The 19,042-nt window shown below is 37.4% G+C and overlaps 1 protein-coding gene across 7 annotated transcripts in view; it reads left to right on the top strand.

Moving 5' to 3' along the window:
- The window catches only part of PHKB (phosphorylase kinase regulatory subunit beta), an 89,852-nt gene extending 78,600 nt beyond the window's left edge, over positions 1–11,252 (top strand). For all 7 annotated transcript variants that reach the window (XM_049805244.1, XM_049805245.1, XM_049805242.1 and 4 more), the window contains 4 exons: positions 4,101–4,230; positions 4,637–4,744; positions 7,754–7,894; positions 10,231–11,252. In XM_049805244.1, the coding sequence (XP_049661201.1) occupies positions 4,101–4,230; positions 4,637–4,744; positions 7,754–7,894; positions 10,231–10,368 (517 nt within the window). In that variant the 3' untranslated portion in view covers positions 10,369–11,252. The remainder of the gene's footprint in view (positions 1–4,100; positions 4,231–4,636; positions 4,745–7,753; positions 7,895–10,230) is intronic.
- The last annotated feature ends 7,790 nt before the right edge of the window (positions 11,253–19,042 follow it).

Raw genomic sequence — 19,042 nt, 5'->3', positions numbered from 1 at the left:
TCAAAAAGTCCTCCTGTAGGTTTTACTTCTAGTTAAGTTAAACTTCAGGACATAATACTGCTGATAATTTCCGTAGTCCTTGACTGAATGGCTAATGGCCTTTTCTCTCAACAAAAAGGAAATATACCACACGTCATACTACTTATGTCCCTGCTTAATTCAAAACACATTCTGTTTTTTTCCTCAATCTGTAATGCCTGAGAAACAAGCTCCTTAAATTGGTGTCTGCTCTTGCTTATCTAATTTGGGTGATGCAGAATCTCTCAGTCCAACTGACTTGTATGTACTCTGTATCTCCCACATGCTTTTCAGTGTCTTGGTTGTCATTATTAATGCTTGCTGTTTAGTTGCTGTCTTGACTCATGTTGATGTTGACATTATTCCTCTAAAACCTTAGCAGAACAACCCTAGGTTTCTCTTTGCAGCATTTTCCATTAAATATTATGCTATTGAAACCATTTGGTCAGTCACAGTAGGCGATTCAAGCACCATCCTTCATTAGAGATCTTACCCAAGTTGTTACAGTGCCTCCTGCTTTTGATTCCTTTAACATACAATAGCTGCCTCGGCAAAGAGCACTGTGGTTGTTTTTCTGAAGATGAAGATTCTTTTTTTGTGGGTTATCCAAGTACAAAAGCTAGCCAGCATATTCCTCAAAACTTCATATCTTTAACTTCTTTCTGTACGGTATTAGTAGTTCGTTTTTCCATACCCATTGGTGACTTGTTTTTAAAAGTTCTCTTCCGGCCAGGAAAAATGGAACACTGCCTCCTTCCATTTTCTTTCTGTGACAGTTTTTCTTACTGTTGTGATTTTTTAAAAAAATCTCTGCTACTGTGATATCATATATCACTGCCAATTAATTTGTCATACATGAAGGGCTAGTGGTATCTTTACCTCCCTAACAAGGCTCTCGACAACTAACCTCTCCAGGTTTTCATAGAGGGTAAAATTTTTGCTATTATCCTACCTCTTACACAGGGCTCCAGGATATGATACTATATATATATATATATATATATCCGTCACCAACAGAGTGGAGACTTCCACAGATAACTTTTTGACCTATTTATGTAGGTCACAAGATTGTAAGTAGCCTTTTTAAAATGGAGCATTGTTCTTTTAATGGTCCAAACAGTTATAAAACTCATCTTGCTCATACAGTTTACAGGACTCTCTTCCTTACCATAGTAATTTAAATAGATCGGAGTATTTTTGACATCTTCAAGTGCTTCTTTCTTTATATTAAGAAAACAACTTTTTATTTCTGTCACAACTTGTCTTTTTATTAATGTTTTCTTGTCCTAGTCCGACGATGGAGCTGTACAGAGAATGAGATGGAAGTGTCATAGCAGGCACAAGTTTTTGGCAGTTAAAGTGTTGCATTGAGAAGTGATGTATGAGACAATTTTTCTTAATTTGTCATGTTAAACCAATACAGTTAGACAGGAAAAAAAGCCACTGCACATTGGCTTGATCCTGGCAGTGGTCAAGTAATTAGAAGTCAGTAGTAAGTCAGTGACAGCTATTGTATCACAAGTGCTTTAAAGGCTTAATTTTAAATATCTCCTTTGTTCTCAATAAAGCATATCTCAATTACCTAAAGCTCAAATGTGTTCAGAAGGTCCACCACTTAGTGATGGCTTTTTTTTCTCTCTTTTAAAAATAAAACAACAACAAAAGGAAACACACTGTTTGCTTGGTCTTCTACTTTAGCTGGAAGCTACACCAAGAAACTTAATGTCGTGGTTTAACCCCAGCCAGCAACTAAGCACCATGCAGCCACTCACTCACTTCCCACCACCCCCACCCCCCACCCCCCCCGCAGTGGGATGGGGGAGAAAAATCGGGAAAAGTAAAACTCGTGGGTTGAGATAAGAACGGTTTAATAGAACAGAAAAGAAGAAACTAATAATGATAACACTAATAAAATGACAACAGTAATAATAAAAGGATTGGAATATAAAAGTGATACTCAGTGCAATTGCTCACCACCTGCCAATTGACACCCAGTTAGTCCCTGAGCAGCGATTCCCCCGCCCCCACTCCCCCCAGTTCCTAAACTAGATGGGATGTCCCATGGTATGGAATACCCTGTTGGCCAGTTTGGGTCAGGTGCCCTGGCTGTGTCCTGTACCACCTTCTTGTGCCCCTCCAGCTTTCTCACTGGCTGGGCATGAGAAGCTGAAAAATCCTTGACTTTAGTCTAAACACTACTGAGCAACAACTGAAAATATCAGTGTGTGTTATCAACATTCTTCGCATACTGAACTCAAAACACAGCACTGTACCAGCTACTAGGAAGACAGTTAACTCTATCCCAGCTGAAACCAGGACACTTAAGAGAAGTGTAAGAACACACATGGAGTAGCCTGAATTGGAGTTCTCTTTTTCTGGTCAGATCTCGGAAGGAGTTCTCATAATTTCTCCAGTATTTAAGATTAAGGTTTTTCAATGTAAGATTTTTTTATTATTTCATCAGGCACACTGGTGTCTGCATAAACAATTAATTTTAATGACAAGTAATTTTATTCTGATCATATCAATTTAGTCTACAATACAAACAGAAGAAAAACCAAAAACACAAAAAATTTTAGTGCTGAATTTCATTTGAGCTAGGCTACAAGAGTTTTGCAGAACGAAAAAGTTAACAAAGTTGACCAGGGCATTTTTCTCCTTCACCCCTCTTTTTTTTTTTTTTTTTTTTAAATCTTTTCAAACAGCCTACCAGAACCAGGTCTTTGAAATACAGAAAGCCATGTTGCCAAGCAGTAATTTAAATAATTTTCCTGGAAAAAAAACCCCTAAACAAACCCACAATAGTAGATGATGTGTAATAATAATGTGTTGATTCCTGTGTTACAAATATCCATAGATTTAGATGTAGAAACTTTCCACCTTTCCTAAATGAGGTGCTTCCTGAAGTACTTGTTCCCTCTTATTAAGGTTATAAAGACATGGAACTTTTTTTAAAAAAACATTTCACAGGAATATTAAACTAAGACACAAAAGTATTAGTTGTTTTTCATCAGAGATTTGCTTCCTAGGGGAGCTTTCACTACTGTCTTGCCATATAAAAATAGATTTTCTACTTAAAATTTAAAAAACAAATAGGGACAGTCTGTCAAATATGTGCAGTACTGCTACACAAGACTTTATTCTGTACTGCGAATCCACCAATTAAAATCATACTCATGGCTGCCACTTCTTAAAGTTCCACTGCTAGTGTCTCAAACGTTTTGGCTAAAGCCCTATTACTGTAGTAATACTGAGAAGGAAAAATACAAAAATTAAATTCTAGTCTTCATGGTTGCAAGTAAAAAAAAAAAGGGGGGGGGGGTAGAACACGACAGACGTTATGCTCCTGAAGGCAAACAAAATTTGTAATTTATGGAGAATGTAACTCAAGTTTGTGCAAAGCTTTCATTTAACAAAAAACATTTTGTCGAATTTTTTCTAAATTTACAGGCCACTCTTTTTTTTTTTTTTTACACACCATAAAAACCCCCTACCTTCAGCAATCCTGTTGAAAGGCATTTTTCTAACCTGGTATTTAAATTGGAATGATAGGTGTTTCTAATCCATTATCTACTACATTTCGTATTTTATAGATGCGGAATTTCATTGAGCTGTATTTATATAATGAATTGTTTTGCCTATTGTAGTATGATAAAACGAATTTTAATATTACAGTTAAATACTGGGTTTTTTCAGTGTGTATAAATTTGGCTGTGATAAGTCACTGTGTGGTACCTCTGTCTTGTGTATATTTTAGTTTATGGTGACTTAAATTGATAAGGCATGATGAATTCAGCCTACTACTGTTACTGTACTGCACTGGATAGATTTCATAGTTAATTCTTTTACTCCAGTTACATAAAGCACAAACGCACACCTAATCTTTATATGTAAGCATCTTCATTCTGTTTGCTTTAAAGCATAACTTACCAGAAAGCACAACATATACTGCATATGCATCATTAATATGTACTTGATGTCACTACTTAAGTTTACTGGCTTACACCACAGAACATGGCTTGGTTCTGCATCTGTAACAGTTGGTTTTTTCACTTCAAGTTCTCAATTTTCTTTGTCCACAGAAGCTGGCTAAACAGAAGACAGATAGATGGTTCTCTCAACCGAACTCCTGCTGGATTCTATGATCGGGTGTGGCAGATCTTGGAGAGAACCCCTAATGGTTTAATAGTTGCAGGGAAATTTTTACCACAGGTAAAACTGGCAGAGATGCTCGGTTATTTCTGCACTACATGCCTATAATAGTGAATTATTTTATTGTTAATGTCTATTTTATGCCATAATGTGTTACTTACGGTAATTTGTTCCTGTAATGATTTAAAAAAAAAAAAGGTATTTTCAAGGTTTCTTTTTGGTTCTGAGTAAAATATAATTAGAATAGAATGGAAGTCAGTTATTTCTATTAAAACACATTTATAAAAGCATAAGTCTAGAAGACCCTTTCCAAGTCATGGACTCTGAAATCTGCTCCCTTTTGATACTACGGTGGTCATATTTCTTAGTTGAGTATTATTTATTCAGCAAGCAAACAGGCTCTAGATGAGGGTGGTTTTGATTTAATGCAAATGGTCTTTGAATAAAAGTATTATTTGTTTTTCAGCAACCAACCTTATCGGATATGACCATGTATGAAATGAATTTTTCCCTTCTAGTTGAAGATATGCTGCAAAATATCGACCAGCCGGAATATAGACAAATTATTGTAGAGGTCTGTGGCCTACAATGAATTAAATTTTATAATGTACATGAGTATCTTACAGTTTAAAAGAAAAAAAAAGTAACAGAGGCTCAAATATTTGAAGAAATAGCACTGTAAATACAAACACTTTCTTCAGGGGTTTCTCCATAGTTTTTTTATGATTAAACAGGTTCCTGTTAATGTGTTCAGAATATACAAAGAAGTTCTTGATGTTCTTCCCCTTTAGCAAATAGATAAATATTAATGACAGTGCCAATACAATTATGTCACAGCAGGTGAAAACTATTAAGACTAATTCCAAAGTAGCTTTCCTTCAAGTCACTAGCCCATGCTTTTTCCTAACAATTTTCTAGGTCTAGGGAAAAACTGCTCTAAAATATCAGTTTGCCCTGCAATAGAGTCTTCTTTCCCATTTTGCTGAAGCTGTCTATTAAGTTGCTTTATGCTACTGAATCAACTAACTTCCAGTTCCCTTCTGTTCCCATATCTAACAGTAAAGCAAGAGGCTGTTTAAACTCCTTCCTCACCACTGCACATAACGTATACTTTTTTAACAGATCAAGAGCATCTGTACCCTTGGTAACTGACATCTGTGCTGTCAGCAGCGTTCATTGTTAGTTCCCAAGTAGATGCCTCTGGTGCTTGTGAGTATTCCTCCACAGTAAAATTAAATCCATCTCAGTTCTGGCTAACAGCTAATGGCCATGCTACTTGCTGGAACATCCCCAATTTTTTATAAAAGATAACAAAATTATCAAAACTCAAGATGACCAATATAGACTCTAGTGCCTGCTTGTAGTTGTTATGACAGGTCACTCATCATGTTCACCTTCCTATTTTAAACCTGTTTCTGATACAAGGAATGTAAAATCTCTTGAACCGAGACTTTTTTACTGGTGTCTATCAACTTTGTTTTTTACTTTGTTATAGTACAACTATACCATATGTGATTAGGCCTCAAAAAATCAAATGCTGAGGTTCAGTGTTTGCTGCTTTTCACCCTGTCATGGTTTAAGCCCAGCTGGCAACAAGGCACCATGCAGCTGCTCGCTCACTCCTCCCCCCTCCCTGGTGGGATGGGGAGGAGAAAATACAATGAAAAGCTCATGGGTCAAGACAAGGACAGGGAGGGATCACTCACCAATTATGGTCACGGGAAAAAGACAGATTCAACTTGGGGGGGGAAAAACAGAATCAATTTTATTTGTTAACAGTCAAATCAAAACAGGATACTGAGCAGTAGAACCGGATTTTAAAACACTTTACCCCCCACCCCTCCCTGATTCCTGGGCTCAACTCCACTCCCAATTTTCTCTACCTCCTCCCCCCAGGGGTGTAGGGGAATGGGGAACAGGGGTTGCAGTCACTTCATCACAGCTTGTCTCTGCCCCTCTGTCCTCCTCAGGGGCAGGATTCCTCACCCTTCCCCTGCTCCAGTGTGGGGTCACTCCCACAGGAGGCAGTTCTCCACAAACTTCTCCAATGTGGGTCCTTCCCATGGGCTGCAGTTCTTGATAAACTGCTCCAGTGTGCGTCCCTTCCACAGGCTTCAGTTCTTCAGGAACAGACTGCTCCAGCGTGGGTCCCCTGTGGGGTCATGGCCATCTTTGGGGGCACCCACCTGCTCTGGCGTGGGGTCCTCCACAGGCTGCAGGTGGATATCTGCTCCACTGTTCACCTCCATGGGCTGCAGGGGAATCGCCTCCCCCGGCGCAACTCCTCCCCCTCCTTCTTCACTAACCTTGGTATCTGCATAGGTGTTCCTCTCGCGTTCCACTCTCCTCCCCCTCTGCAGGTTTCCCCTTCTTAAATATGTTATCCCAGAGTTGCTACCACCATCACTGATTGGGTTGGCCTTGGCCAGCAGCAGGGCCAACTTGGAGCTGGAGAAGCTTCTAGCAGCTTCTCACAGGAGTCACCCCTGCAGTCCCCTCCCCTGCTACCAAAACCCCGCCACACATAGACAAAACAATAACAGATTGAATTTTCTTGTATGCTCTCTTTTAAGATATATACAAAGGTAAAGTGAATTAAAAAGTAGAGGCATAAATATAAAACCAATAAAAGGAAACATTCAACAAAACAGTTATTAAACCTCTGGAACTCACTGCAAAATGACAAATTTGAGTCTGAGACATGAATGAGATTGAAAAAGGAATTAGATATTTACAAGAGCATCATTATAAAATAAGTAGGTTAAGTTGTTATTAGAAGGGATCCAAGTCCTCATCAGTCTGTTTATAAGCCAACCACTGTTCTAGAGAGGCACTTTCTCTGTAGGAACAGGTTATCCTGCAAGGACTCAGCCCTGCTCCATTAACATCAATGAGCTTTCCTATTGAGTTCAAAGAGTAGGGTCATGTCATGAGATTATTTCTTACAAAATCCTGTGCTGTCTCTGACACTAAATTTGCCTGATGGTTATGTTTGATTTTGTACGCCTTCATGTCTGCATAGGTGTTTCTCTCACATTCCACTCCCCTCTCCGCAGCAGGTTTCCCTTCTTAAATATGTTACCACAGAGGTGCTACCACTGTTGCTGATTGGGTCAGCCTTGGCCAGAGGCAGGTCCAACTTGGAGCCAGGGAAGCTTCTAGGAGCTTCTCAGAGGAGCTACCCCTGTAGCCCTTCACCTGCTACCAAAACCCCGCCACACAAAGCCAATACAAACCCTCTCCATTGGCTGAGCACCAGTATTTTTGCAGCCACCCAGTGAACTGAATGAACTGGAAAATAGCTTCCCTGGCTCCCAGCAAAGTTAGATGTTAATGTCAATCATTTTATGCAGTGCCCTTAACTAGGTAGTCATCAGAAATTGTAACCTTTCATAAAAGCCTGCTTTTTCAGTGATTCTTTTATCAAAGTCAGAATTCTATTAGCTGTGCACTATTACCTGTGCCATTATTAAATGGCTTCCTGCTTGAAAGAGGCATATGCAATTATTAACAGTGCTTTTATGTAACCTGAATTTCAAAAAACCTCAGATTTAAAGTCTTACAGTCTTCTTCTGCCTTCTAGTTGTTGATGGTTATATCTGTTATTTTGGAGAGAAATCCTGAGCTAGAGTTCCAGGACAAAGTGGACTTGGACAAAGTGGTGCAAGAAGCATTTCATGACTTTCAGAAAGATCACAGCAGTCCAAAGGGAGCTGAGAAACAAGTGAGTAAAATATTACAGTCTTATAGAATTTGCCATTCTTACTGAAGTTAGTTATAAACATTAATACTGTGCAGTCAGAATAAAAAGCAATTGATAGGAGTTAGAGAGGGGAACACAAATAAGAAATTAATATACCCAAGTGCTGCATAAGTCTGCAAACAACCTATAAGCAGAGATAAAAGATGCATACTTACTTTATTGCTGAACTGTGAATTCAAACTGGTATGGTAAGGAGAACACTCACAACATTACATAGCTCTGAAATGAGAGTCAGGGTAAAGCTGAAATAGTTATAATACTTATTAAAGGGGAAAGAATTAATTAGGGAGGACACTAGAACAGAGAAGATTTAAGAATAACAAAAAAAGAAAAACCTAAAGCTCAGCAAGGAAGTGTGAACTTAGGATCTTATGTACACAGATGCTAAGAAAAATTTAGTGACCAAAGAACTCATATTGACAATACTAATGTAAAAAACTTGAAATGCAAAACTGTTCTTAGCTACTAATTTTTGTACTAGAGTTGCATTCATGACCTAGCAAGCTTTTAATCTCTAAGGCTTAAAATGCAAATACATGAAACTTGATCATTAAGTAGCTTTTAAGATTCAATTCACTAGGATATTAGGTTTTCTGTTTTAAAGACCTCTAAGTATTCTCGCTACAAGTTTTGGTGCCTCAAAGCTCTGAAATTCTGTAATGAAGCCAGGTTCATTGAACTGGTTGAAGGAAGAAATACGAGTAAAGCAGTGGGACCAGTCCCTGTGCTACTGAGGATGATCTTCCTCACTCGGTGTGGCATTTTATTGTGCACAATATATTTGGAGATATCTGTGCTGGCTCTGAATAATCTATTGATTCAGAACCATATTGATATGCAACAGCAGCTCCTGTTGCTGAATTTAGCTCCTTGAAAAGATGAGGAAGGATGTGCTCCTTAAAAATTCTTTCAAAAGTTTCAAGGTTCACTTTTTTGCAGTAAGATTTGAAAGCAAGCCAGATGTCCAGCCTTAGCAACATATCACCTTGCATAATACCTTTGTTTTTTAAAGGACGCAATTTTCTTGAAATTATGATTCTTTTGGCCTGCCTATTTTGGATGGTAATGACTCTGTGTTTGCAGCCACAGCAAAATCAGACTTAGCATCCACACAAATGGCTATTAAGTGCCAGCTCCGCACAGTATCTTGAATATGCTACTGCCTTCTGCGACAAGCTGGAAATCCCCAATTGCTATAAACAGAAAGAAAAATCCCATGCAAAACCCGATTTTTGATGGTGCTGTGCTAGCCTCCATTAAAGCAATGGAATTTTTTCCAAGCCCAGATCTACTTAGAATGATGCCTTTTTGTCTCTTAGAAATCCCAATTTATAGTTGTGAGATTGTTGTTGTTGTTGGAAATTGCAACTCCTTAATTTAAAATTTTGGGGAACCTGACTCTCCCCTATTCCCACGTATATGCCTGCTGGCAGTTAACGGTAGCCTATTTAGGATTGTTCTGATGATATTCTGTCTGAAGTTTTCCTAACAAACGTTGCTAAAAGAATTCCTAATGTGTCTGAACTATGCTCTTCCATTAAACTGACTAGCAAATATTTTGAAGTTTGTTAATTCCCTGTTAACATGTAATAACTGCCAAAAGTATTTACTCCAGTAATTTTAAACACACCCTAAACCTACAAGTCTAATGTTTTCACCCACAATCTCTGCACTTGATTTAATAAAAGTAACCAATTTCCTGAATTAGTGTTGAACTTTTATTATAACAGCCAATATATAATTTGAGAGTAAGCAGATGTTTTATCATTAACTATGCAAAACAAGTGTTCAGTGAAGGACATCTATTTTGTTGATCTGATTAATGAATTAGTTCATGTGCTACCTGTGGTTTGGTTCTTGGATTTAGAAAAAAAATTTTTTCTTCCAAATAAATCTTTAGTCAGTATCTCTACATGTACACCTAAGGACCTGACTCACAATCATACTGTGGTAGCACAGTAAGTTACCACATAGAAATCATCTAGCTGCATGTTTTGAGAGCAGCTGTTCTCTGACATCTATTACATTTTAAAATAATATTAAGAAGGTGGTATCTGTACAGGACTGGAAAATTCAGTAAAGAAATTTATACAGTGCATTTTAGTAAACTGTTTTCCACACGTTCAGGTAAGTATATGTGGGAGATTTCTGAAAATTGAGCAGAATTATACTATAGCTTTAAAGCCTGAAAAACACATTTGCATTTCTAACATGTTTGTGATGATGCTCTTGTTCACCTGTGTTAGGCTGCTTTACATAATCAACACTAATGGAAACATCTTTTCCCTCTCCTGCAGGATGACATGACTGCATTCTACAATACCCACCCAACTGGAAAAAAGGGAACATGCAGCTACTTGAGTAAGGCTGTGATCACTTTATTGCTGGAAGGGGAAATGAAACCAAACAACGATGATCCTTGTACCATTAGCTAAAGCTTGAAGCACAACATAGGAATTGTTGCTTTGTTTAGTGTTCAATGTATTTTTCATGCATATATTAAAATACTGTTTTGAAGAGCAACCCTAGCTAGTAATACAAATGCATACTATCCTTTCCTGAAAGAAGTGCCATTAAAGATACTAAGTGCCACCTAATTTTTTTCCTTTCTCAACTATGCAGCATGAAACTCTGAGCACATGAAGTTAGTCCTGTGATATTTAAGTTGAATGGGATTGTATTTATGAACTTAAATTATGCATTTAATATAGTTGGTAACTTCAAGAGAAATGCAGTATGATATTTTGTTTTCATACCTTTATTTATTTATAATTACAAACAAGTTTATTGTAAATTCTAAATGAAATTCAGAAAATACCTTAATTAACATGCATACCAACCTGTGTGGAAATATGAAAATTGATATTTTTTTTTATTATTCTACATAAAAATTGGAGGTGAAGGTTAAGGAGTTGTTATTTTAAAGTTTTTCTGTATCAGTTCAATTGAGATCATACATTTAGGGTTGGGTTTTTTTATTTGCCAGTTCGTAACTTGATATACAGGCTTCATCCTAATAAAGCAAATTTTTATCTCTAGCAATAAATACCACTGCAGTTTCCCAACTGTTATTTAAGCATTTATAAGTTAACAAGGGAAATGTATGGTAACAAGATATAAGTTTGTTTAAAAAAAAAAAGGGGCAAACAGCTGCATTTAAAATTGACATCCATGAAGAAAAAACCCTTTGTGTTACATAAGCTGTCAATGTATTAAAGAATTCAAGATACACTTACTTGTCTCCTCAATGTGTGAAAACATTGTATGCTATATGCTTTATTTTGGTGAAAATAATAAAAAACAAATGCTTGTAAAAAAACCTGTCAGTATAAATACTTTAACTTACATGCAAAGACGCCTGCTGATTTCAGTGGCAACCCTTAATGTGATACTGGAACCACCTTGAATGGATCGTTAAAGTGCCTTTTTTAGCACCACAAAATATACTAAAGCTTTAGAACTGGTCCTCAAATATTTTGATAATTAAATTAATAGTGACCAGCTACAACTCAACCGTCAATAAATTGTTGCCATATTGATAAAGGCAAGTAGTTTAACTTAAATAGAGATAGAGGGCAAAACTAATGGCAAAAGTGATGGAGTGAATCTGGGCACAGGAGGAGTATTTATTTGAACACACTTAGGCAGTGGTTAGTACTTCCCTGATTTGCAGAACTTCCCCAGAAATCACAGAATCAATTCTTCTCAAAACAAAATGATAGAAGAATCTATTGTTGAAGGAGGACACTAAACCATTAACAAATCTCTTGTCAAATGATGTGGAGAAAGAGTAAGGTTGGAAAAGCTAATTTTGGGCTAACAGAGTAGTGGTCCTACTGCTCTTCCATGCTGTAATACATTTATCATTCAAAGAATAGTGGAGAGGCAGTGGGGGGGGCAGGGAAGGAAAATCCAGAAGAAACACACACTACAGTAGTGTACCCAAAAGTGAGTAACTAGTGTGTTAGTACATTTAATAGTGGAATGTTGTCTGAGGGGCTGCAGCATTGCTCTAACTCCATCAAGAAGTCTACAATTAAACAGCAGACTCAGTTGGCAGCAGTTCTAAATACTGAATGAGCCACTAGTTTAAACAGCAATCCAGTGTATCCTCAAATTTTTTACTTCATTACTGCCTTAGAAGTTACCAACTGCAATAAATTCCACTTGCCTTTTTTTTTTTTTAAGTGTTGCTTGCAGATCTACAGCTGGTCATGGATCAGTGATTACATAGGTAGCAAGCTTTTCTATTTCTAGTGTTTTTAAAAATACTCTTTAAAATTGATGTATCTCTTGCTATACAAACACAGAACATAACTCTTGTCTACAAACTGTAAATCCTATTGAAAGGAAACAATCCTTTAAATACAAAATCTACAGATTACTTCAGAGGCACTGGCATTTGCTAGACAGTAGCACTGTTGTTTGCTTGGTTTTGCAATTGCTTGTGATAGCAGGATAGCAGTTTTGCATTCTTTACATCACTTACCACTTCTTACTGCTTTAGTACCTTCAGTTACTTAGAAGCCTCAAGTTTGCTGATCTTGATCTGAACTGTGTAACTACAAATTAATGAAAACCCCAGTCACCACTTTTCCTTATATGAACATGGAATGAAAATCCCTGCAAACTGTTTTCCTTTATAGCCTCAAACACATGGTTTATGAAATTGTGATTGTGGCAAGTTTTCAACTTCTACAAAATAACGATAAGTACCTAGATTAGAAGATGAAGATAACAAAATTCAGCAGAGTCCACATTCCTGAAAAAGGTTCTTGTGTCTGGAAGGACAATACCATAAATTTTTCTCCTTTTCCTGAAGTAGGGACAAGAAAGGAGCTTGATACAAACAGCTGTCACATAGCATGCCTACTAAATTACAGTTTTAAGAGACAAGACCATTGGAGAAGAAACTAAAATTTCTACTAAAGAAAACATTTTTCCTACATTATAATATGTTTGAAATGACAGAGGAAAGAGAAACCTTGGTGAGAATAAAGAGGGTAGCAGAAACTAAATGGTAAACCAGATAGTTTTTAAACAGCCATAGCTCAAGTAATGTGTGATTAATATTTAACAAACTTGGTCCTGATCTCTTCAAAAACATTCCATCTCAAGAGGACAAGGAAAGAAATGCATTTGGGGTTGCAGATTAATAACCGGAGGTGCAACAATCAGTACAGTTCCCTGTGTATTTACAAGTGCTACTGGCAATAGAGACGCTGAAGCCATTAAAGAAATAAGTCCCAAAGGGTGCAATATTGGTCCACACTATTCAGCTGCCTTATTATACACCTTCACAGTGCTCCAAAACTTGAAAAACTGTTCTGCTTACCAGGGAAAGTAGGATCCATTCAAACAATGGGAAAACAATAGTTGAAACAGTTTAAAATAAAGCTATTGAGTAAAGCAGGTTGTTTTTAAACACCTTTTTTTTCCAGATTCCTTTATCAGGTACTCTTGAGAGTAAGATCAAATGAATTCAGCTAAGCAACAGAAGGAAAAAAAAAATATCCATTTTCCTCTGCTATTAGAAAGAGGGGAAATACAAACTTGTAGTTACAATTCATGATGTAAATACACATAACGCACCCCCTTCTCTGACCGCAAATTCAGTCACCTTTGATTTAGCCAAAACCATTGTCTTCACACTGTGGATTACTGTGACAGTTAATAAGTGTCATGTTCACAATACATCAGGCATTTCAAACTGCTTTATTTCTCAAGAGAATTCAGAAGGTAAGAAGTTGATGCAATTCAAAGCCAACTTTCCTGGCATTTTTGCTGTTAGCTTTGTTCCTTTCCTCCATGTGAATTTTCAGTCTTATTTTGCATACATAAACAATTTGTGCAACTGATACGGAACCGATACAGAAAAGAAACAGACAACCAGATTAATAATAAATCAGTCTCTGAGAAATCCTCTTCATTATTTGCTAATCCACCACAGCAGAAAATGTAGTAAGAGATCCTGATTTGAAAGCGTTTTTGTTAGATCGGTCCTGAAGCATGTTACATGATGCTACCAAAACACTGATGGTTGGGGTATCAAGGTCTGTCAGCATGCAGTGTATTTGATAACAGCAAGCTTAGGATTAGTATGATAATACCATTAGATAGCTACCATTCTGCTTTTGCAATTTAGGTCTCACATATTTTTTGTTTTCACTGCTATTTAAAATACTTAAACATTATACATGGAGTTCATGCCATGAAAATTCCTCAAGAAATCGTCAACATTCATAATCAGGGTCATTTTATATTTATATACCTCCTACAGTGTCCTGGGTTCAGCTGGGATAGAGTTAATTTTTACAGAAACCTGGGAGGTGGGGGGCACAGCCAGGGCAGCTGACCTGAACTAGCCAAGGAGCTATTCCATACCATGTGCCATCACGCTCAGTATATAAATGGGGAGCGGGCCGGGGGGTGGTCTTGACTTTCGGTGGGGGGAAGCGTCGGGTCCCAGGTGGTGAGCAGTTGGACTGTGCATCACTCTTTTTGTATATTCTTTCATTAGTACCGTTGTTGTAATTTCTTTGTGTTGTCCCAGTAAACTGCCTTTATCTCAGCCCTCGAGGTTCCAGGTTTTTTTCTTTTCTCTCCTCCGTCTCCTCCCTATCGCACCGGAGGGGGGTGGGAGGAGTGAGCGAGCGGCTGCGTGGTCCTTTGTGGGTTGAAACCACGACATACAGTTTTCAAGAAAATCTACCTGCTTGACCAACAGCATTTCTGAGACTTAAAATTACCCTTCTGTAAAAATGCTTTTCAGCTACGTGGATAGTACAGTACTAATATCATTGGAAGACACATGTTTAACAAGAACAACAAAAAAAAATCAATACAGTCAGAGCATATACCTAGAAGAGTCTTTGTATGCTAGTTTGTAAGGGGAAAAAATGAATGTACCAAAAGAAGTGGTAGTGGTGGGGCAGTCAGATGCCTAAAATATAAATTAAGAAAACAGAGAGGTACAATTAATTCCACTGAAGCCTGTATATCTCATTCCAGAATCAATCAAGAAAATGGCTTGACTGGATTTTTAGAATTATGATCCACAAAACCCCCGCCAAACATATTCTCTTCTCCTGAAGTGTGACAGTCTTTAATTAATGAACTGAGCCTTGCAGCACGGGAAGAGAAAATTAAATAGGCAAGCAAGACAGTCTGTGCTCTCCCATAAACACAAAATGCAACAGTGTGTTGTGAAACACTGCTGAGAGCTCAAAGAAAACGTGCTCGATTACATACACTATTCATACCTACTTCTGCTCCTTTCACACTCAAATAGGAGAGAAGTCATGGGTTGTGTGTGTGAATATGGGGAGAAGATAAGATGGAAATCCATCTGGGTCTTAACTAGAGAGAACATAAAGGATTTCCCCTTGATGTTGTGGTACTGTGTTTTTGTGGGTGTTTTGTGGGAGTAGAATAAGGAAGTTGCATTCTTCTCGTTTACCTATGTAGCACTCTGACATTAGGAACTATAAATGATAGGTATTTTTTTCCACCTGAGCATGCTTTTTCCTTTTGCACATTAGCAAGAGCTGGAACAAAACCAAAAACCAAGCAAATCTGTTTGTGGTGGGTCTTTCCTGAATCAGGAAGACTCTCCTAAAAGGTTTGCAAGAGTTCCTTCTGTAAGCATTCTGTAAAAGTGCATGCTTTTTACAAGGGAAGGGGAAGAGGGACAAAACAACTTCCCTTGTCTTCACCCAAATACACACAGGATAATTTTTTACCTGATCTGAAAAGAAGTAGCAATTAAGTCTCTTGTGTGATAAAATAACAACTCTCTAAGAGAAAAGAGATGCTATTCAGAATAATGTTTCCTGCTAGTGCCAGACAGTAAGGACTGAGCTCACCTAAGCCTGATGCCTGTGGGCAAGTGGCATGAAGCATAGACAGCCCTTTCAGAATGCCACTAGCTAGTGTTTTTAGTGATGAAGTTGAGGCCAACAGAAGGTGAAAAAGGGTGACATCACACATAGGAAAAAAGAATAAAATATGTAGGAACCATTTCTGACTCAACCTTCACATTAGTGAAACAATCAAAAGAGGCCTGGAGGCTCTATGCCTAGGCACATCAAGAAATCCACTCAGACTGCAAGTGCATATAGGAAGAGAGGACATCATATTGGTTTACATCTGTACAAGACCACAGACCTAAAACTTACATATCACTCCATCCAGGTAGGAAACACATAACTTAGTAAAAAGCAACTCCCAAGAAAATTATTGATAAAAACACCCCCAAAACCTACTTTCTACCACATCACTGAAGAGTGATGAATAATGCACGTGTGTCCACTCTTGAGTTATGTTCCAGAAACTAAACCATATAATCTAATTCCACTTTGAACTGGAATGGGACTATATATTGAACTATATCTTTTTTTTGATTTTGTTGCCTAAGGTGGATGCAAGACTTTCCAGGCTCCTGGTTTGCTTATTGAAGGCTCCTATATCATTAAGTGGCCACTGCAACAGGGTTGCCAGTTAGCTATGCCAGTAGAACCTGAAATTACTGGTATTGCTTGTGTATGAGTCATCTGGCTGCACTTCGGACTCTCACAGGAGATGACTAATCTGACTAATAGGCAAACAAACCCAATAATTTTCTGTGTTCAGTGGTAGACAGTATGTATTTAGTTGGGTACACTACACAGTTGAACTTGCATTTCCTGAAGATAAATCATGCTGCAAAACATATAAAGGAAATGTTACCAATGTGCTTGGAGAAGATTTTAGCACATTCTCTTAACCTACAGTGTTTACATGTGTCTGTTCTATAGTCTGTGATAAGTAATATAAACAAACTAGAAAGAAAACGTTAACAGAGATTCTCATATACTTGGAAGGTATCTAACATTGCTAGCGAGGATATAAAAGCAAGCAAGTAAGAAACAAAACTGTCTTTCAACAATGCACGAAAAAGAATCCTTAAGGTTTTCACGCAATGCCTCCAGATTGACCTAGCTAACTAAATCCAAAATGCTTTTCTTTGTGAACAAATGTCTTTCCCCATTAGGTTGTTTTCTTCTCCGTACTAGGGACCTCAGGGGTTTAAATACAAGTGAAATGATTAAATACTTGCTGTGGTTTAGTCTTACTTTTGGTGATTCCCCCTTCTCAAAGGGTGTGTATAAGATCTGAGTGTAAAACAAGAGAAAAGAGATGGATGGAGAAAGCCAGGCAAAGGAACGCAAGAAAGGTATGTTGTCATGTGGCTGAGTGTGACTGCTGTAATCCCTGCAAGCAGCAGGCACAGGAAAGTCAATTTTTAAAACTGCTTCCTGGCCTCTTTACTATCTCAGAGCACATCTAGAAGATATGATGGTAAAAATATCCATGAGCAGTCTCACCTCATCATCATTTGTGCTCCTACCCTGTTATCAGCCAGCAGAACTGCACTGGAGGTCTTTGGCTGACAAAGGCCTAAATGGGTAGCAGCAACATCTCAAACATAACATAAAAATCTAATGTTGGAGCCTGGAAGTTAATGTAGACCTGTCTTTTTATCTTAATACTATTATGACAAATGACTAGTGTGCTTCTGGGAACAAATGGCCTTTTATCTCCACAGTCTTTTGTCTTTTTTTTTTTTTTTTAAAGCTTACTAAATTTAAGGTTCTTTTTTTTTTTATAAAAAGACTTCAGCCTTATGCCTGTTCCTTTTGCTATCAGTACCATAGCTTCTGCTGAAATAAATTATAGTACGGTATTTCTGTGGGATTTATTCAGATTCCCAGAGCCACATCCAAGAACAACATTAAACTTAACCAATCTAATGAGAGCTATACAAAACATCAGTAATGAGGATTCACACTGGGCAGAAAGAAAGAAGGTTTCCTGGCAAAAAGTCAGTGAATAACTAACAGAACAATTGGCTCTTTGTATTCCAGAGACAGACAGAATAGGGGATTTACAAGAACTAGTGATTTTCATCTCAAATGTCTCATCACAAAACTAATGAAACCACAGCTGTTACAAAACTATTCTAAAAATCAGCGTTTCAAGAGGATGAGACAAACCTTAATTCTACCTGTGAATGCTCTACAATAAAGGTTTGAGTTCGGCCTCATAATTCCTAATCTCAGCATCAAAGTGGTCATTCAAGAAGATGAATTATGCATTATTTGTTTATGAAGTGTTAAAAACACATAAAAAATAGCTGTTAAAGCTTCTCTTGGCTCAACTCTCCTGGTAAATCCTCAAACACTTCGTGGAAAGATTACATTAGAGATACGGTTGGCATGTGAAAGTACTGAATTACCTAGACTTTCCCCAAGGTAAATACTCATCTTTTCTGTGACTTAATTACGTAGTGCTTTCTTATCGGTAGGTCACATTGTATTAATATACAAGTAGAGATACATTATTAAATTTGACTGTATAAGTAGTCTAGACTATATACATTAAGGACTCAGATTTTATTTTTACAAATTTATTTTTAATTTGATGATGTTCATTGGTCTGCTCGATGTTCTACTCCAGATTTGCTTTGGTTTATAATACTTAGTCCCCAGCACTGGGAATGTCAACACAACTGATGTTTTTGCTTCTCTCTACTCTCCACAATCCCTTCAGAATACATACACTAGACATTTCTGTATCAATGATAAATGAAGCAAATGCTCAGAAATGGGAATAACAAAAATTAAGATAAGTAGTGAATGTGTTATTTTTGCCTTTTTTTGGTGACTCTCTTGGAAGGGAAGGCAAGTATTAAATGATCAAAATAATCTTCTACTTAGCATTGGACTTCCTACTACTGAAACCCATCTTAAATTATCATGTCCCTCCTGCATATGAAAAATTAAGAGTATTTCTAGGAATAATTCCAATGTCACTTTCCAGGGGAACTATACATATTTCACATGAGGCCCATGCCATTCATGAGAATCATTCAAATTTTATGGGTTTTGTATGAGGCATTCAAGTAAGAGTCTGAGAAACTGACACTATTTTGAAGGAACCAACTTTGATATTTCCCCATGTTCTCCCATATCTGTTTGCTTAGCAGCAAAATTTCAGCTGAGTATTTTCAGAGTTTACAGGTATTTGACATTAATGAATTCATTTTTTCATTCTACAGGTAGACGAGAG

This window comes from Accipiter gentilis, chromosome 7, assembly GCF_929443795.1.
Source record: "Accipiter gentilis chromosome 7, bAccGen1.1, whole genome shotgun sequence".
In the NCBI taxonomy this organism is placed as follows: Eukaryota; Metazoa; Chordata; class Aves; order Accipitriformes; family Accipitridae; genus Astur; species Astur gentilis.
The sequence above is the reverse complement of the archived record's forward strand: the minus strand, read 5'-3'. Positions and strand labels throughout refer to the sequence as shown.